Below are 21,514 nucleotides of genomic sequence, written 5' to 3' on the forward strand. Positions count from 1 at the left end.
AGATTAAGGACAAGTGGTCTGGGATCAAGTACGAAAATACTATACAGATGTTTCCAGAGATGCCCAAATGAGCTATACATCCACTGAGTCTGTGCAAAAAAAACTGGGAGGGAAAGCCAGAGGATTCAAAATGAACATGAAAGAAATGAAGAAATGAACATATTCATTCATTAGGCAAAAGTCCTTAGAATATGTTCATCTCTTCAGAATTTGATATATTCCATAGAGTGTGGGTTTAGAATAGCATATAAGAATAGCATGACAGGGGCGCCTGGGTGGCTCAGTGGGTTAAAGCCTCTGCCTTCGGCTCAGGTCATGATTCCAGGGTCCTGGGATCGAGCCCCGCGTTGGGCTCTCTGCTCAACAGGGAGCCTGCTTCCCCCTCTCTCTCTGCCTGCTTCTCTGCCTACTTGTGATCTCCATCTGTCAAATAAATAAATTAAATCTTAAAAAAAAAAGAACAGCATGACAATATTTACTGAAATGTCTTCTCCTTCAAGTTGTCCCTCAGTAGAAGCACAATGTACCTCCTACTGGCTGCAGTCTAAACCCCTCTCTTGCTGAACTGAGACTCTACCTTGGGTCTTCTCAACCCACAGTAGGGATTAGGCTCCCAATATTCAACAAGTCCATAAATAACGAGCACCTACACATGGCAGGTACTTGTTCTAGGTGCTGAGGATATATAAAGTCACTGCCTCATGGAACTTTACATGTAAATGGGCAGGGATAGTTCAATAAATCTACAGTATACCATATGAGATGGTTTTGAGTGCTTTAGAAAAGACTAAAGCAAAATTAGGGAGAACGGCAAGCTGGTGTGGGGTGGGGGTTATTGTTTTATATAGAATGGTATCTAATAAGGTCACATTTGAACAGAGACTTTAAGCCTGATAACTAAGATAACTAAGGGAAGAGCATTCTAGGCAAAAAGGAATAGCAAATTCTAAAATCCTAAGGTGGGTACATATTTGGAGTATTGGAACGTAGCAAGGAGGTCAGTGTACTGAGAGTGGAATGAATAAGCAGGAAAATTATAGGAGATAAGGTCAGAGAGATTCTAGAAAGCCAGATCATTGAGGACCTTACAGGCCATGAGTAAAAGATGAGAAGCCACTGGGGGGCTTTTAGCTGTTAAAGGTGTATGATGCAACCTGCTTTTTATTTATTTATTATTATTTTTTTAAAGATTTTTTTTTTAATTTATTTATCAGAGAAAGAGAAGGGGAGAGAGCGAGCACAGGCAGACAGAATGGCAAGCAGAGGCAGAGGGAGAAGCAGGCTCCCCGCTGAGCAAGGAGCCCAATGTGGGACTCGATCCCAGGACGCTGGAATCATGACCTGAGCCAAAGGCAGCTGCTTAACCAACTGAGCCACCCAGGCGTCCTGCGACCTGCTTTTTAAAAGGTTAACTGGCAACAGTATTGAGACTAGACCATGAGGTTGAAGGGCAAAAGCAAGATGGGCAGTTAGGAGGTCACTGCAATAATTTGTGAAAATGATGGCAATTTGGCCAGAGTAATAAGCAGTAGAGGTCATAAGAATATATGGATTCTGATGGACAGAAGACATGAAAGGATAATTTTCCAAAGAAAATATCTAGATGGCTAATAGGCACATGAAAAAATGCTCAATGTCACTCATCATCAGAGAAATACAAATCAAAACCACAGTGAGATACCATCTCACACTTGTCAAAATAGCTAAAAGTAATAATACAAGAAACAGAAGGTGTTGGCGAGGATGCAGGGAAAGGGGAATCCTCTTGCACTGTTGGTGGGAATGCAAATTGGTACAGCCACTCTGGAGAACAGTTTGGAGGTTCCTCAAAAAGTTAAAAATAGAGCTACTCTATGTCCCAGCAATTGCACTACTAGGTATTTACCCAAAGGATACAAAAATACAGATAACAAAGGGGTACATGCACCCTGATGCTTATATATAGCAGCACTATCAACAAGAGCCAAACTATGGAGAGAGCACAAATGTCCATTGACTGATGAATGGATAAAGATGTGTACACACACACACACACACACACACACACACACACACACAAACAGCCATCAAAAAGAATGAAATGTTGCTGTTGGCAATGGTATGGATGGAACTAGAGGGTATTATGCTAAGTGAAATAAGTCAGTTAGAGAAAGACAAATACCATATGATTTCAGTTATATATGGAATTTAAGAAACAAAACAGGAAACAACATGTGTTGGAGAGGATGTGGAGAAAGGGGAACCCTCTTACACTGTTGGTGGGAATGCAAGTTGGTGCAGCCTCTTTGGAGAACAGTGTGGAGATTCCTCAAGAAATTAAAAATAGAGCTTCCCTATGACCTTGCAATTGCACTCCTGGGTATTTACCCCCAAGGATACAGATGTCGTGAAAAGAAGGGCCATCTGTACCCCAATGTTTATAGCAGCAATGACCACGGTCGCCAAACTGTGGAAAGAACCAAGATGCCCTTCAACGGACGAATGGATAAGGAAGATGTGGTCCATATACACTATGGAGTATTATGCCTCCATCAGAAAGGATGAATACCCAACTTTTGTAGCAACATGGACGGGACTGGAAGAGATTATGCTGAGTGAAATCAGTCAAGCAGAGAGAGTCAATTATCATATGGTTTCACTTATTTGTGGAGCATAACAAATATCATGGAGGACAAGGGGTGTTAGAGAGGAGAAGGGACTTGGGGTAAATTGGAAGGGGAGATGAATCACGAGAGACTATGGACTCTGAAAAACAATCTGAGGGGTTTGAAGTGGCGGGGGGGTGGGAGGTTGGGGTACCAGGTGGTGGGTATTATAGAGGGCATGGATTGCATGGAGCACTGGGTGTGGTGAATAAATAATGAATATTGTTTTTCTGAAAATAAATAAATTGAAAAAATTATAAAAAAAAAAAAAGAAACAAAACAAATGAACATATGGGAGGAGGGGGAAAACAAAAAAAGAGAGAGGGAAACAAACCATAACAGACTTTTAAATATAGAGAACAAACTGAGGGGTAATCGAGAGATGTGGGTAGGGGATGGGCCAGAAGGGTGATGGGTATTAAGGAGGGCACTTGTTAGGATGAACACTGGATGTTGTATGTAAGTGATAAATCACTGAATTCTATTCCTGAAACCAATATTGCACTGTATGTTAGCTAAGTAGAATTTAAATAAAAATCTGAAAAAAAGAAAAAATATATGGATTCTGGATATTTTCTGAAGGTAAAGCCAATAGGATTTGCTCATGGTTTGGATCTCAAGTGAGGGAGAAAAAGAATCAAGAATGACCCCATGGTTTTTGCTTTTTTGTTGTTTTAAATATTTTATTTATTTATTTATTTGACAGAGAGAGATCACAAGTAGTCAGAGAGGCAGGCAGAGAGAGAGGAGGAAGCGGGCTCCCCGCTGAGCAGAGAGCCTGATGCGGGCTCCAACCCAAGACCTTGAGATGATGACCTGAGCCAAAGGCAGAGACTTAACCACTGAGCCAACCAGGTGCCCCAGACTCCATGGTTTTTAAGACACACTTGCCATATGTGGACATAGGGAATACTGTAGGAGGAGCAGGTTTAGGTGGGGCTTGACAGATAAGAAATCTAAATGGAAATATTGAAAAGGGAGTTGAGCATATAAGTCTGGAGTTGGGATTTAAGACAATATAAATTTGGGAGTAGTTAGTATACAGATGATTATCAAAACAATGCAATCACCAAGGGAGTTTCTATATAGAGAGAAGTGTTTGATGACAGAGCCCTAGGCACTCTAACATTTTTGGTTAGGAAGAAGGAAGGGGACAGTAAAGGAGGCTGAGGAGGAGGAACCAATGAAGAAAGTAAGAACAGAACCAAGAGAGCAGTGTCTTGGAAATAAGATGAAAAATGTGTTTCAAGAAGAAAGTAAATAATTCTAACAAATAGTGCTAATGAGCCACTACATTTGACCATGTTTAGCATCAGTGACCCATATAAGAGCAATTTCAATAGCAGAGGGATGAAAGCTGACTAGAGTGGAGAATATGAGCAGAAGTAGAGATGATAAATACGTACTATTCTTTTAAATTATTTTTCTTAATTCTACCACTTATTTCTATTATCTCAGGGAAATAGGGTAGTAGCCAGAGAGGCATATGGGAACAACATGACTGTGTTTTGTTTTGTGATGAGAGAGAAAGCAATGTACTTATATACTCATAGGAATCTGTTTTACAAACAAATTTGTAAAACAGGAGAGAGAAAAGATAATTCCCAGAGTTCTATCCTGGATAAAAGAGAAGGAATAGGATCTTGAGAATAGGTAGAGGGCTTGGGCTTAGAAGCACAAGTAGAAATGGGGAGAGGAAGGGGTGCCTGGGTGGTTCAGTGGGTTAAAGCCTCTGCCTTTGGCTCAGGTCATGATCCCAGGGTCCTGGGGTCAAGCTCCGCATCGGGCTCTCTGCTTGACGGTAAGCCTGCTTCTCTCTCTCTCTCTGCCTGCCTCTCTGCCTACTTGTGATCTCTGTCTGTCAAATAAATAAATAAATAAATCTTAAAAAAAAACAAAAAACAAAAAACGGGGAGAGGAAGACTGGATGGATACAGACAGAAGAAGATGTAGTGAGAGAGTCATGGAAATTCTCTTGTGATTGTTTCTATATTCTCAGTGAATAGGAAGCAAGGTTATCAGCTGGAAGTGAGGAAGGGGAGGAATAAAGTTTTCAGAGAAAGATTCATGAAACAGTAATTTAGAAGAGTAAAAGAATGCACAGATTAAGGAAATGTCTGGACAACACTATGGACCCATTTAAAATCAGTGGTCATAAACTTAAAATAAAACCAGTTCCCATGCTTATGTTTCTTTTCATCATGTTCAGCAGTGTGGGCATGCACTGAGGAATCAGAGAATGACAATGAACTACTAAGTTTAGTGTTTTGCTATCTGTGTGAAATGAAGGGAAAGAGAAGTTTGAGCATGTATGTGAGGGAATGATTATAATGATTCACCAAGAAATCAGGAGGAAAACAAGGCTACCAGGAGAATGAAAAAGTGGTAGGATCAAAAGTCCTAGTGGATCAAAGAATTATTGGAACCAGGATACTAGAGAAAATAGGTTAGCAAGACTGATGATGGTATTGACAGCTGCCTGAAATTGAGATTATGAAGAAGGTATAGTTATTGGCAATGATATAGTTTAGGGTATGGTCTTGGGATTGTATGGCTCAATTATGTGGGAAGATGAGACTATTAAAAGAGAGGAAGTCAAAGAACTGAGAGGCTAGGTTTTGGAATGATCATCTGTGTGGCTACTGAAATTATCAAGAATTATGATAGAAGCAGTAACAGAAAGCAGTATCACTCAGCCAATAGCCAAAATCTTCAAGGAAAGAGCGGGGTTGATACAGAGATCTACAAATATCAAAACCAGAAGAGTAGCAGATAGTATATTTTGACAGCATGAACTTTAAAGCTGGGGGGTGTTTTAGGAAGGAGGAAAGGATAATGATATAGAAATGGCAATAAAGAATAAGTGGGACCCCCATTGCTCCATTAGGTATAGAGACCTGAGAGCTAAATCAGCCACAACTTGAAGCAAGATGTTGCAGAAGAAACAACATCCTCAAATGAGAACCAGTAACACAAGCAACCAGTATGATAAGGAAGAAACTACCAAACTAGAGGCATGTCTTTATATGCTCTTGACTCTCTATGCCAATCCCAAACCAATACTAAAGGGATGATGTGTTGTGGAGATTAGAGGAATGCCCGTAAAGTGTAGCTTAAAGAAGTGGCAAAACTATAACTTTTCAAACTACTGTTACTTTTGTTGTTTTAGGTATACTGACAATCAGTTATGGTACAGTAGACGAAGACCTGGCCGGAACAATAATTTAAGTGATTTTCTCCTTGAGATTAAAAATCCCAGATTTATCACTTAAACTAGAAGGACCACATGTAAAATCAATATCTGACAAAAAATCTCCTACCAGTAAAGGTTCCCAATGGGCTAAAGAGCAATCAGTTGCCAATAGCAAACAGCCTGAGTTAGATGAATTAAAACTGACGTGAATAGTGATGCTCAGTGTTACCTGCAGGCCAGGGGCTCAAAAGGCAGAGGCTCAAAAGGCAGAGTGTATAGTATCACTGTACTAGATTTGTCTTAAAATGGGCCAAGGGTCCTAGCAGTAATTTGGGAAGATAATCCAACCTAGCTATCTGCTGTATAAAAAAATTTGAGGAAAACAGAGAAAAGGAAGAAAAGCAATTGTCAGGACATTTTTAAAAGCTGTTTTTAAAAATAAATAAATAAGTAAGTAAATAAATACTGTTTTTTGCAGGCCTTCCATCCTTCCCTTGAGGTAGGCCTTCTAAGCTAAAACCAACCCCAACTGAGGATCCATTAGTCATGCAGAACTTGAAAGGTAAAGAGGATTCATGCAGAAGGCTCTAGGAATTTACGGTGGGCACTATAAGAACACTCAGATATGGAAAAAGACACAGCACCTCCAAAATGTCAAAGGTAAAAAGCTTACCCTTATTTAAGGCTTACCCTTATTCAAGATAAATAAAAGGACAGGCTTTTCTTACTGAGAATGGCAATACTGACAGCCAACTGTCTGGCCACCTTTGTTCTAGAGCTTTACCCTCCCATCTTTTAGAGTCCTGGCACAGAGACCCCAGAAGGATATATGGCTCACCTGGGCTGTGACTGGCATTCTGGGGAAGTGCATTGGTGATGTTGGGCAGCTCATGCCCATAGTTCCCATCCTCCAGGGGACAGACATCCAGGTCACTCCACTTCTGCAGCTGCTGTAGCCAACAGGACTTTTCCTCCAGTTTGCAATGTGGATTTAAAATGATGCATACCCATAAGGCCCCTGGAAATAAAGCAACCAACAATCTTGATACCTTTCCTCTGATCTATGTCAGCTTTAATTTTTCAGGCTACTCTTTTCTTCCATTTCTGGTTGGTAGGAAGAGTCTCCAAAACATCAGCTTTTCTCAATATAAAAAAATAAAATCTGCTAAAGTTTTCAGAAATGGCTTATTTTTCCTCCCTAAAGCTTTCTTAAAGCAGTGATTATCTGGATATCTGGATGTGTGTCTGTAATGATGAATAAGACAGATTTGGACTTGAATTCTGATCTCAGATTTGTAGTCCAACATACTATTTATTAAGAGCTTTCTATGTTCAAGGCCTATTCTCCTACTGGAGAATAAGACACTGTTCCAACCCCTGAGGAGCTGCCCAATGAGGGAGATAGATTAATAAATATAAAGTCAATTGAATAAAATGAGTGTTAAGATAAAGATATGTTGGGGTGCCTGGGTGGTTCAGTGGGTTAAAGCCCCTGCCTTCAGCTCAGGTAATGATCTCAGGGTCCTGGGATTGAGCCCCGCATCGGGCTCTCTGCTCAGCAGGGAGCCTGCTTCCCTCTCTCTCTCTGCCTGCCTCTCTGCCTACTTGTGATCTTTCTCTGTCAAGTAAATAAAATCTTAAAAAAACAAAAGATAAAGATATATTCATGGTGGGGTGCCTGGGTGGCTCAGTGGGTTAAGTGTCTGCCTTTGGCTCAGGTCATGATCCTGGAGTCTCAGGATTGAGTCCCGCTTTGGGCTCCTTGCTCAGCAGGGGAGTCTGCTTCTCCCTCTGCCTCTCCTACCCTGCTTGTGCTCTCTTTCTTGCTTACTCTCTCTCCATCAAATAAATAAATAAAATCTTAAAAAAAAGAAGGCATGTTCAGGGTATAATAGCAGCATATAGGAAGGACACTTAGCAGAAGGACAAAGGTCATAAAGGAGGTGCTCAGAAAACATCAATTTTTGATTAGTTGACCTTGGATTTTTTGAACTTCAAATCCCTCAACTGTAAAACTGACAGCATAGAAAAACTACTCTGTAGCGATAGTGTGACAATTAAATGAAATAACATTTGTAAAAGGCCTAGCATATTACTTGGCACATAGCAGAATTTTAGTATTTCCTTTTTCCAAGAAAATTTATTTCAACTTGGATTTTGATACTGCTGATTAACCATGATGCCTTAAAACTATCACATTCTTCGATCTTCTCTGTCACTATAGCTGAGTATCACATTTTCCATGTAACCAATAGCTACTGTTTCTCTTACCATCTCACCTTTCTTTTAAAGCAAAGCTGCCTCTTTTCAAGGTTGGCTATGTGACTGCGCCAGATGTATTCTCAATCTCAAATCTGCAAAAAGCCCGGCTGCAGAATATCTTAAATTTAAAATCCTTTGGGAAGAAGCTACATCTTTGGACAGAGGTACTTTCAAAAACTATTTCAAGCCTGTTAAGCTCAAATAGGAATGTTTTAAAGGATATTTTTAGCCTCAGTATCAGATACTACTTGAAATATCAGATACTACTTGAAAATGGTGAAGATTCATTTCTATTGACTCAGTTTTAAAAATCTACCATGAAATATAAACTATACTATGTAATAAAATATATTATATTATGATGACTCTCAAGAGAATTATAGTTAGGAGTCACCCAAATAATAATTAAAGCATGGCAAATGCTATCACAGACATACATGAAATCCTATGACAATATATGTTGGAGCAATGAATTCTGCATATGGGGTCAGAAGAAGCTGTAGAAAGGATATGACATATGAGCCTGAAGAATAAACATGAATTAATTCTGGTTAAAGATACCTAACGACTTATAGCAGCAATGGCCACAATAGCCAAACTATGGAAAGAACCTAGATGTCCATCAACAGATGAATGGATAAAGAAGATGTGGTATATCTATATCTATATCTATCTATCTATCTATACACACACACATACACAATGGAATACTATGCAGCATCAAAAGAAATGAAATCTTGCCATTTGTGATGACGTGGATGGAACTAGAGGGTATTATGCTTAGCGAAATAAGTCAATCAGAGAAAGACAACTATCATATGATCTCCCTGATATGAGGAAGTGGAGATGCAACGGGGGGGGGGGGGAGGGCAGGTTAGGGAGGTAGTAAAAGAATAAATGAAACAAGATGGGATCAGGAGGGAGACAAACCAAAAGAGACTCTTAATGTCACAAAAGAAACTGAGGGGGGTTGGGGGGAGTGGGGGAGGGAGAGGGTGGTGGGGTTATGGACATTGGGGAGGGTATGTGCTATGGTGAGTGCTGTGAAGTGTGTAAACCTGGCGATTCACATACCTGTACCCCTGGGGCTAATAATACATTATATGTTTATAAAATATAAAAAATTATTAAAAAAAGACATGTACACATAATTACTAGCACTTAACTAGCATAAAGGGTTTTTAAAAATGTGTTTACATGTTTATATCCTTCTCTAGAGTGTTCACTCTTTGAGGACAGGGACATTGTACTTATTTTTGTGTTCCCAGTGTCTGGCACAACTTGGTACTCAATGAATGTTTGTAAAATGAAAATAAAAGGAACACAATTATTTATTAAAAAAATAAAGATACCTAACCACTACTTCCTTCTGAAACCTCACTAAAATGAAAATAAAGGGATAAAAATAGGCATAAATTCACAGTTACAGGGAATGGGAGAGATAAAACAGAACAGCCACAGAATTTTAGAATTTGTAAAGTCTGTGGATGAATGATAGCTGACTTAGAAAAACAAAGTTGAAACCTCCACCAGCAGTTAGGAAAACCCAGAAGCACAACTGATTCAGGCTGCAGAACCCTGCTGAAAGTGGAGATGAATTTAGTAAAATTGGTTAGAAATTTGTCAAAGTGCTCAGGTTTGCAGAATTCCTCCTCTGTTCAGAGTATCAGAGTGCCTGCTCCTTTCCTTGCCTGGATGAAGACCAGAGTTTTACTCACTGGGAAGGTTGATTCAGACAGGCTCTGGATTGGAAATATTATGCACAGTCAAGAGTGGGGTGTCCTTCCTAAAAACTGAGGGATTAGGGAAGATATATATATATTGAACAAATGGATACCTCCCAACCCAACCCTCTTTCTCCATTGGATTCTAAGAAGACTGTGACAAGTTTATAACTCAGAGACAAGAGACTGGAGGATTCATCTCTGGAAATCACGCTGGGGGGAAAAACATATAGCACATACTGTAGTTTGGGCTCTCCACTGAAGAAAAACCCAGTTAGATCATCCTCAGTTAAACTGACTAATTAACAAGGTCTCTCTCTCTCTCTCTCTCTCTCTCTCTCTCTCAAACACACACATGCACACATACACACAGAGCTTCCATCTAGCTCTTAAGTATTATTCTTAAATAGGATTGGGTAGCTAAGAAACATTAGATATATAAGAAAAGCATCTTACATAAAGGGCAAAGAACAAAGCAAACAGAAGGAAAACCTTAAGGGAATACCAAAAAGGCACAGGTCACAAAAAAAACTTAAAGAGAAAAACATTTCCAATTGATATTCTCAAAGTGAGAAAATCCTGCATCTATGAAGAGCAGGATGCAACAACAACAAAAATGGGCTCTTGGAAATTAAAAACATGATGACAAGAAAATTTATTGAAAATTAACAAAATGGTGGCTGCGGCGCCTGGATGGCTCAGTTGGTTAAATGTCTGCTTTGGTTCAGGTTGTGATCCTGGGGTTCTGGGATTTAGCCCCACGTCGGGCTCCCTGATCAATGAGGAATCTGCTTCTCCCTCTCCCTCTGTCCCTCCTGCTCCTGCTCTATCCACCTCATTCTCTCTCTATATATATTTTTAAAGATTTTATTTATTTATTTGAGAGAGAGAGAGAAAGAGAGAGTGAGAGAGAGCATGAGAGGGGAAAAGTTCAGAGGGAGAAGCAGATTCCCTGCGGAGCTGGGAGCCTGATGCAGTACTCGATCCTGGGACTCTTGGGTCATTACCTGAGCTGAAGGCAGTGGCCTAACCAAATGAGCAACTCAGATGCCCCATCTCATTCTCTCTTAAATAAATAAAATCTTTATTAAAAGATTAATAAGATGGTTAAAAGATAAAACTGAGAAACCTGGAAGATAAAAGACAAAAAACAAAAACAACAAAACAATGAGAGAAAAAATAGTAAAATTAGAGACTCAATCTCCATTTAGTATGTTCAGTCACATAAAATAATCTAACAATTTTACTATGTTGTTAGAGACATCCCTCTGGAACCCTCTATTTTCTTATTCCTGTTACAGACCCTCCTCTAAGCCTGCAGCATAGTAACCTAGAAACTAATATCCAAATAACAGAAGTAGTTACAGACAAAAAGAGAAAATAAAGGTAAGGAAATGAAAAAGAAAAAGAAGTTCAAGAAAATGTCTCAAATTAAAAGATATAAGTTTCCCATTTGAGAAGGCCCACTGAGTGTTAAGCAAATTAGATTTTTAAAAAAATTTATTTATTTACTTATTTTTAGTAATCTATATACCTAATGTGAGGTTCAAACATGCAACCCTGAGACCAAGAGTCACATGCTCTACTGACTGAGCCAGCCAGATGCCCAAGTAGATTATTATTAGTATTATTTTTTGGTTTTAGGAGTAGAAATTTATGTATTCATCACATACATGTAATACCCAGTGCTCATCACTACACATGCCCTCCTTATTGCCCATCACCCATTTAGCCCATCACCCATCCATCCCCCCCTCCAGCAACCCTCAGTTTGTTTTCTATAGTTAAGAATTTCTTATGGATTGCCCCCCTCTGTTTTCGTCTTATTTTATTTTTCCGCCTCCCCTGTGTTCATCTGTTTTCTTAAATTCCACATATGAGTCAAATCATATGGCATTTGTCTTTCTCAGACTTTTTTTTTTTTAATTTTAAGACTTTTATTCATTTCTTTGACAGAGAGAGAGAGAGAGAGAGCACAGAGGGAGAGAGAGAGGGAGAAGCATGGTCCCTGCTGGGGACCCTGGGATCATGACCTGAGTCAAAGGTAGACGCTTAACCAACTGAGCCACCCAGGCACCCCCTGAGAGACTTATTTCATTTAGCATAACACACTCTAGCTCCACCCATGCCATTGTCAATGGCAAGATTTCATTCTTTTTGGTGGCTGAGTAATAATATTCCTGTGTGTGTGTGTGTGTGTATGTGTGTGTGTGTGTGTATACACACCATATCTTCTTTTTCCATTTATCAGTCAATGGATATTTGGGTTCCTTCTAGATAATGCTGCTATAAACACTGAGGTATATGTGCCCCTTTGAATCAGTATTTTTTTATCCTTTGGATAAATACCTAGTAGTGTCAATTGCTGGATCATAGCATATTCTATTTTTAACTTTTTGAGGAACCTCCATACATTTTCCAGAGTGTCTACACCAGCTTGCATTCCCACCAACAGTCCCCGTTCTCTGCATCCTCACCAATATCTGTTGTTTCCTGTGTTGTTAATTTTAGCCATTCTGACAGGTGTGAAGTGGTATCTCATTGAAGTTTTGATTTGTATTTCCCTGGTGATGAGTGATGTTGAGCATTTTTTTCATGTGTCTCTTAGCCATTTGTATGTCTTCTTAGGAGAAATGTCTGCTCATGTCTTCTGCCAATTTCTTAACTGGGTTACTTATTTTTGGGGTTTTGAGTTTGTTAAGTTTTTTATAGATTTTGGATACTAGCCCTTTACCTAGTATCCATGACAGATATGCCATTTGCAAATATCTTCTCCCATTCCATGAATTGCCTTTTAGTTTTGTTGACTGCTTGCTTTGCTGTGCAGAAGCTTTTCATCTTGAAGTTAAGTTCATTTTTGCTTTTGTTTCCCTTGCCTCTGGAGACGGGTCTAGTAAGAAGTTGCTGTGGCTGAGGTCAAAGAGACTGTTGCCTGTGTTCTCCTCTAGGAATTCGATGTTTTCCTGTCTCACATTTAGGTCTTTCATCCATTCTGAACTCACTTTTGTACATGGAGTAAGAATGTGGTCAGTTTCATTATTCTGCATATTGCTGTTCAGTTTTCTCGACACAATTTGTTGAAGAGACTTTTTTCCCATTGGATATTCTTTCTTGCTTTGTCAAATATAAGTTGACCACGGAGTTGAGCGTCCATTTCTGGTTTCTCTATTCTGTTCCTCTGATTTATGTTTCTGTTTTTGTTCCATTACCATACTGTCTTGATGATTACAGCTTTGTAATACAGCTTGAAGTCTAGAATTGTGATACCTCCAGCTTTGGTTTTCTTTTCAACACTGTTTTGGCTATTTGGGGTCTTTTCTGGTTCCATACAAATTTTAGAATTGTTTGTATCAGCTCTGTGAAAAATGTGGGCAGTATTTTCATAGGGATTGCACTGAATGTGTAGATTGCTTTGGGTAGTATAGACATTTTAACAATGTTTGTTCTTCCAATCCATGAGCATGGAATGTTTTACCATTTTTAAAAAAATATTTTATTTATTTATTTGTTAGAGAGAGAGCGCACAAGAAAGGGAACTGGAAGGCAGAGAGGGAGAAGCAGTTTCCCCGCTGAGCAAGGAGTCCAATGAGGGACTCACTCCCAGGACCCTGGAATCATGACCTGAGCTGAAAGGAGACTTTTAAATGATTGAGCCCCCCAGACATCCTTGTTATTCCATATTCTTGAACTGCTTTCGTAAGTGTTCTATAGTTTTCAGAGTATAGATCTTTTGCCCCTTTGGTAAAGTTTATTCCTAGGTATCTTATGGGTTTTGGTGCAACTATAATGGGATTGATTCCCTGATTTCTCCTTCTGCTGCTTTATTATGCATGTACAGAAACACAACAGATTTCTGAACATTGATTTTATATTCTGCAACTCTGCTGAATTACTGTATCAGTTCTAGCAATTTTTTGATGGAGTCTTTTGGGTTTTCTACATAGAGCTTCATGTTGTCTCCAAATAACCAAAGTCTGACTTCTTCCTTGCTGATCTCAATGCCTTTTATTGCTTTTTGTTGTTTTATTGCTGAGGCTAGGACTTCCAGTACTATGTTGAACAACAGTGGTGAGAGCGGACATCCCTGTTGTGTTTCTGACCTTAGGGGAAAAGTTCTCAATTTTTCCCTATTGCGGATGGTATTAGCTGTGGCTCTTCATATATGGCCTCTATGATGTTGAGGTACGTTCCCTCTATCCCTACTTTCTTGAGGATTTTTTTTTAAATCAAGAAAGGATGCTATATTTTGTCAAATGCTTTTTCTGCATCTCTTAAGAGGACCATATGGTTCTTATCCTTTCTTTGATCAATGTGGTATATCACATTGCTTGATTTGCAGGTGTCGAACCATCCCATAGCCCCGGAATAAATCCCACTTGATCTTGGTGAATAATCCTTTTAATGTAATTTTGGATTCGACTAGCTAGTATCTTGTTGAGAATTTTTGCATCCATGTTCATCAAGGATATTAGTTGATAATTCTCCCTTTCACTAGAGTCTTTGTCTGGTTTTGGAATTAAGGTAATCCTGGCCTCATAGAATGCATTTGGAAGTTTTCCTTCCTCTATTTTTGGGAATAGTTTCAGAAGAATAAATATGACTTCTTTAAATGTTTGGTAAAACTCTCCTGGGAAGCCAGCCAGTCCTGGACTGTTTGTTTGTTGGGAGGTTTTTGATTACTGATTCAATTTCTTTGCTGGTTATGGGTCTGTTCATATTTTTTCTTTCTTCCTGTTTCAGTTTTGTAGTTTATGTTTCTAGGAATTTATCCATTTCTTCCAGATTGCCTAATTTGTTGGCATGTAATTGTTCATAATATTCTCTTACAGTTGTTGGTATTTCTGCAGTGTTGGCTGTAATCTCTTTCATTCATGATTATGTGGGTCCTTTTGCTTTTCCTTTTGATAAGTCTGGTTAGGGGTTTATTAATCTTGTTAATTCTTTCAAAGAACCAGCTCTTGTTGATCTGTTGTTGTTGTTGTTGTTGTTGTTTAATTTTCTATATTGTTTAATTCTTCTCTCTTATTTCCCTTCTTCTGCTGGTTTTAGGCTTTATTTGTTGTTCTTTTTCCAGTTCCTGTAGGTTTAAGGTTAAGTTGTGTATTTGAGACTTTTCTTGCTTTTTGAGGAAGGCCTCTATTGCTATATATTTCCCTCTTAGGACAGCCTTTGCTGCATCCTAACTGTTTTGGACTGTCATATTTTTATTTTCATTTGCTTTTACGTATTTTTAAATTTCTTTAATTTCCTGGTTAATCCATTCATTCTTTAGTGGGGTATTCTTTAATCTCCATGTATTCTGTGGTCCTCCCAAATTTTTTCTTGTGATTGACTTCAAGTTTCACATTGTTGTGGTCTGAAAATATGCATGGTGTGATTTCAGTATTTTTTTTACCATTTGAGGCCTTATTTGTGACCCAGTATGTGATTTATTCTGGAGAATGTTCCATGTGCACTTGAAAAGAATGTGCATTCTGCTGTGAGTGGGGTATTAAAGTTCCCACTATTATTATATCATTATCTTTAAAAAAAATTTTTTTTTTTAAAAAGGTTTTATTTATTTATTTGTCTGAAAGAGAGAGAGAGCACAAGCAGGGGCAGCAGCAGGCAGAGGGAGTAGACTCCCTCCCAAGCAAGGAGTCTGATGCAGGACTCGATCCCAAGACCCTGGGATCATGACCTGAGCTGAAGGCAGATACTGAACTGACTGAACCACCCAGGAATCCCAATTATTGTATTATTATCAATGAGTTTAAGTTTGTTATTAATTGATTTATACATATGCTCCCAAATTGAGGGCATAAATATTTAAAATTGTTCCATCTCCTTGTTGGATGTCAGACCCTTTATTATTATAGTGCCCCTCTCTATCTCTTTGTTATAACATCTTATTTGTCTGATATAAGGATGGCTACTCCAGATTTCTTTTCACATCCATTAGCATGATAGATTGTTCTCCACCAATTCACTTTCAACTTAGAGGTGTCTTTGGGTCTAAAATGAGACTCTTGCTAACTGAACATAAAATAAATAAATAAATAATAGAATAAAATGAGTCTCTTATAAGCAGCAAATCGATGGGTCTTCTTTTTTAATTAAAAAATTTTTAATCCATTCTGATACTATTTTTTTTGTTTAGAGCATATAGTCCATTACATTGACAGTAATTATTATAGTAATTATTCACCAAATTCTGAATTTGGTGCCATTATATTTCCTGTAAGGGCACTGTTCCTGTAGATTGGTGCTTTTTAGTCTTTTTTGCGTTTGGTCTCTCTTTCCTGCTCAAAGGGAACCCACTTTAATATTTCTTGCAGAACTGATTTAGTGTTTATAAGCTCCTTTAGTTTTTCCTTGACTTGGAAACTCTCTCCTATTCTCAATGACAGCCTTCCTGGATAAAGTATTCTTGGCTGCATATTTTTCCCACCTTGCATGTTGAATATATCATGCCATTCTCTTCCTGCCTGCCAAGTTTATGCAGGCAGGTCTGCTGCCAGCCTTATGCATCTACCTTGTAAGTTAAGGACCTTTTGTCCCTAGCTGCTTTCAGAATTCTCTCTGTATCTTTGCATTTTGCAAGTTTCATTCTGATATGGCTTGGTGTTGACCTATTTGTGTTGATTTTGAGGGAAGTTCTCTGTGCCTCTTGACTTGAATGCCTGTTTCCTTTCCAGATTAGGGGTGTTCTCAGCTCTAACTTGTTCAAATAAACCTTCTGCTCCCTTTCCGGCTCTTTGTCTTCTGGGACTCCTATGGTATGGATATTACTGTGCTTTGTGGAATCACTGAATTCCCTACATTTATATTTGTGCTCTAATAGTTTCCTTTCCCTCCTCTTTTCAGCTTCATTATTTTTCATAATTTTGTCTTTTATATCTTGTTGGTTTTGCATCTCAGTTATACCAATTTTTATTTTGGCCTGATTAGTTTTTAAGTCTTTTATCTCTGAAGCAAGGGTTTCTCTGGTGTTTTCTATGGTTCTCTCAAGCCCAGCTAGTATTCCCATGACTGTTTTTCTAAATTCTTATTCAGATACATTGCTTATATCTGTTTTGAGCAAATCCCTGGCTGTGATTTCTTCTTGATCTTTCTTTTGGGGAGAATTCCTCCCGCTTGTCATTATGTCTAGGTGTCTGTCTTTTGTATATTATGCATGTTAAGTTTCTTGCTCCTGAGAGTAATACTTTATTAAGAGTAAAAGTATTAAGGGGTCACACATTGTCCGGGGCCTGACACTTCAGGAAGTGTTTCTCGTGTATGCTATATGCACTCTGCTGTTGTGTTTTGTTCTCTTTTGCATAGATCAGTCCTCCACAGAGTTCTTCCCTGCTTTCAGTGGAGAGTGTCTGGACCTTTAATTAGATATGCTTTGATTTGTTTCTTAAGAAAAGCCTGAAAAAAGAAAGAAAGAAAAAAAGCCTGATCCAAGAAAAGAGAAAAGGAAAAGGAACAAAAAAGCAAACAAAGAGACAAACAAAAAACTATAACCCTGATTCCAAAGATAAAGAAAGAAAGAAGGAGGGGTACCTGAATGGCTCAGTCGGTTGAATATTGGGTTCTTGATTTCGGTTCAAGTTATGCTGGGCTGTGCATGGGACCTGCTTAGGATTCTCTCTCTACTTCCCCCCTATACTTCCTCCCTCCCCCTCTCTAAAAAAAAAAAAAAAGAAAGAAAAAGAAATGAAAAGGAAAAGAAGAAGAAGAAGAAGAAGAAGAAGAAAGAGAAAAGAAAAAGAAGCCTGATCCAAAAAATGAGAAAAAGAAACCAACCAACTAACAAATGAACAAAAAACCATAAACCTGATTCCAAAAGGATAAATAAATGAATAAATGGCCTTGTCCTATTTCTATCAGAACTGAAGCTGACACTCTGGAGCACTCTATGATCAATAGACTTGGTATACCTGTGTTGGTCCCCTGGGGGAGAGGCCCACTGTGCTGGCTCACAGTCAGACCTGTCCTAGTAAAGATGCCCCTGCCAGGCAGAGGGTGGAGGAGTTTGGTGTCAGAAACTCCAGCTTCCCCTGGGGGCCCTGTGTTTCTCTCTGAAGTCTGATGGAGCTCGTGAGAGAGGGCTGGCAGTGAGGATGGGAGATGGTGTCACCCTGCCCTCTTATTCCCCAGGGAGTGAACTTGAGGCCACCACAGTTGAGGAGGCCCTCAAAGAAAAGCTAACAATCTCCTCTCCTGTATTCCAGGCTTTTGTCAGATCCCTCCCCTCAACTTGTTTGTGCCTGGGGCTATTAGAACTCCTAGCACCTGCTTTGTCTGGTCTATGTGTCTTTTTTTTTTTTTTTTTTAAAGATTTTATTTATTTATTTGACAGACAGAGATCACAAGTAGGCAGAGAGGCAGGCGGGGAGGGGGGAAGCAGGCTCCCTGCTCAGCAAAGAGTGGGATACGGGACTCAATCCCAGGACCCTGGGATCATGACCTGAGCTGAAGGCAGAGGCTTTAACTCACTGAGCCACCCAGGTGCCCCTATGTGTCTGTTTTTATGCCAGTACCATGCTTAGTGATCACAGCTTTGTAGTAAAGCTTGAAATCTGGCAACGTGATGCCCCCAGTTTTGTTTTTCTTTATGCCTCCGTCAGAAAGGATGAATATCCAACTTTTGTATCAACATGGATGGGTCTGGAAGAGATTATGCTGAGTGAAATAAGTCAAGCAGAGAGAGTCAATCATCAAATGGTTTCATTTATTTGTGGAGCATAAGAAATAATATGGAGGATGTGGGGAGATGGAAAGGAGAAGGGGGTTGGGGGAAATTGGAGGGGGAGACGAACCATGAGAGACTATGGACTCTGAAAAACAATCTGAGGGTTTTGGAAGGGCAGGGAGTGGGAGGTTGGATGAGTCTGGTGGTGGGTATTATGGAGGGCATGTATTGCATGGAGCACTGGGTATGGTGCATAAACAATGAATTCTAGAACACTGAAAAGAAATTTAAAAAATAAATTAAAAAAAAAAAAAAGAAAGAAAGAAAGAAAAGAAAAGGAACTCCCAGCACTACAGTTCTCTTGTGTTTCATTTCTCGCTGGAGGCTGGCATTCAAAACTTCAGACCTTAAAGGACTCGGCAAAGTGCAGAGCACTCCCCTCCCTCAGAGGAGAGCCTCACAGAGCTGTGGCCAGCACTGTTCTCTCCCAGAAAAGCAGTCCTACAGCTGTGCAGGTGCCTGGAGTCTACTGTGAAGCACCGCCAAAAGCTACAACCAGGTCACCTGCCCTCCGCACCCATCTCTGTCCCCTGCTGTTGAATGGCTGTTCCATCGTGCCCGACAGGTGTTTTGTCTTTAGAGAGGCAATATACCCTTTTCTAAATGTACTTCAGTAAGGGGAACATTATCTCCCAGTGAAACCCCGGAGATCCCCACACCACGGCATCTTGCTGTCTTGCAGTAACCCAACTCATTGGTCTCTTTCCCGCTCACAGCCTCTCTCCCTGAAAAGTCTCCCTCCCCACCACAGCACTGTGGCTTTTCTCTCCCTCAATTCAAGTTTCCAAACCTTGCAATTGTGCAGACTGTCTTTTTTTTTTTTTTAAAGATTTTATTTATTTATTTGACAGAGAGAAATCACAAGTAGATGGAGAGGCAGGCAGAGAGAGAGAGAAGCAGGCTCCTTGCCGAGCAGAGAGCCTGATGCGGGACTCAATCCCAGGACCCCGAGATCATGACCTGAGCCGAAGGCAGCGGCTTAACCCACTGAGCCACCCAGGCGCCCCAGACTGTCTTCTTAATCCTCTGATAAATTTCCCAGTTGTTCAAAAAGGTCCCCCTACCACTCTTCCATCTTAATTCCTTCAAGCAGCTTAGATTTGAAAAAAATTTAGAACAGTAAGCGATATCAGTGTGAAATTTCAGATTAATGATGACAAAGATAAAACATATGGTTCCGCCAAGAAAAGATAAGACATTCTTCTGAGCCAGAATGACCTGGTACTTCACAATGGCAAGTGGAAGCTGCAGGACATTGGAGAAATGTCTTCAAAGTTCTAAGGGGGAAAGGACATGATTTCCAACCTAGAATATACACCAATCAAAGTATCAATCAAAATGAGGGTAAAATCCAGACATTCAGCAATACAAAGTTTATCAACTATGGAAAATTCCTATCTGAGGAAGCTACTGGAAAGTGTACTCCACCAAGGCAAGAAAGTAAATTCACAGAGAGGAAGGTGTTGCATTCAGAAAACAGGGAATACACACTGGAGAAAGAAAAAGAGAAGTCCTAGAATGATAGTGAAGGGCAGTATGTACCTGACTACTCTGCAGCAGGTTTAGAAAGGAAACAATCTAGAAAGACAACTATCATATGATCTCCCTGATATGAGGAAGTGGTGATGCAACATGGGGGCTTAAGTGGGTAGGAGAAGAATAAATGAAACAAGATGGGATTGGGAGGGAGACAAACCATAAGTGACTCTTAATCTCACAAAACAAACTGAGGGTTGCTGGGGGGAGGGGGGTGGGGAGAAGGGGGTGGGATTATGGACATTGGGGAGGGTATGTGCTTTGGTGAGTGCTGTGAAGTCTGTAAACCTGGCGATTCACAGACCTGTACCCCTGGGGATAAAAATATATTATATGTTTATAAAAAATAAAAAATTAAAAAAAAAAAGAAAGGAAACAATCTAAAACAGGGATAGAAAAATAGATGGTTCCAGAAGAAATGTCTCTAACAAGATAATAAAATTGACAGATTATTTGTTGTGACCAAATATATTATATGAAGATTTTAAATTACTGCTAGACAATTTGGGTGTAAATTAATGATCACAATAGAAAAATCTGCAACCTCCCTAAAAATCAAACAGAAAACAAATGAAAGTATTAATTCCTGAAGGGGAAGAAAAGTTGTATAAGAAAGTAAATGCAGAATTAGTATACTACATGACTGTCCTACAAATATTTATTTAGTGATAATAATGTAAACATTTAATTTTGATCTAACCTCATAATATCATTATTTGAGAGAATGAGGGAAAGGTTCATGGTATGTATGTATGTATGTATGTATGTGTGTATGAATTGGGAGTTATAGACTCAACGAGAATAAGATCTCTCATGAGAACCCTTGTTCTTTCTGCTGTGGGAAGATATAGTGAAAAGATGGCTCCCCATAAACCTGGAAGTGGGTCCTCGCTTGATACCAAATCTACCGGTCACTCGTCTTGGACTTTTCAGCCTCTAGAACCCTGAGAAATTTCTTTTGCTTTTAAGTCACCTGGTGGGTATTCTGTTGTAGCACCCCAAACAGACCAAGACAGAAACTAGTACAAGAAGTGGGGTGCTACTATAACAAATATGTGAAAGTGTGAGAGCAGTTTTGGAACTGGCTAAAGGCTGGAAGAATTTTGAGGTGCATGCTAAAAAAGCCTATGCTGCTATGAACAGATCTTTAAAGATGATTTTGGTGAGGGCTCAGAAAGAAGAGGAGACTTGTAAAGTTTTAATCTCCTTAGTAATCCTGAACAGAGTTTTGGTAGGAATATGGAAGGTAAAGACCATTCTGATGAGGTCTCAGATGGAAATGTGGAACATGTTAGTGGAAACTGTAGGAAAGGTGCCCCTTGTTATATAGGGGCAAAGCACTTGGCTAAATTGTGTTTATGCCCTAGCATTTTGTGGAAGGTAGAACTTTTGAGTGATTAAATTAGCTGAGGAAATATGAAAGTGAAGTATT

At 39.4% G+C, this 21,514-nt stretch overlaps 1 protein-coding gene across 1 annotated transcript in view; it reads right to left on the bottom strand.

Annotated features, from left to right (window-relative positions):
* Positions 1 to 21,514, bottom strand: part of ZSWIM5 (zinc finger SWIM-type containing 5) — a 64,990-nt gene that overhangs the window by 34,108 nt on the left and 9,368 nt on the right. Inside the window, exon 3 of the mRNA XM_082750073.1 lies at positions 6,677 to 6,856. Within this exon, the coding sequence (XP_082606199.1) occupies positions 6,677 to 6,856 (180 nt within the window). The remainder of the gene's footprint in view (positions 1 to 6,676; positions 6,857 to 21,514) is intronic.

This window comes from Mustela nivalis (genome assembly GCF_964662115.1).
Source record: "Mustela nivalis genome assembly, contig: HAP1_SCAFFOLD_670, whole genome shotgun sequence".
Classification (NCBI taxonomy): domain Eukaryota; kingdom Metazoa; phylum Chordata; class Mammalia; order Carnivora; family Mustelidae; genus Mustela; species Mustela nivalis.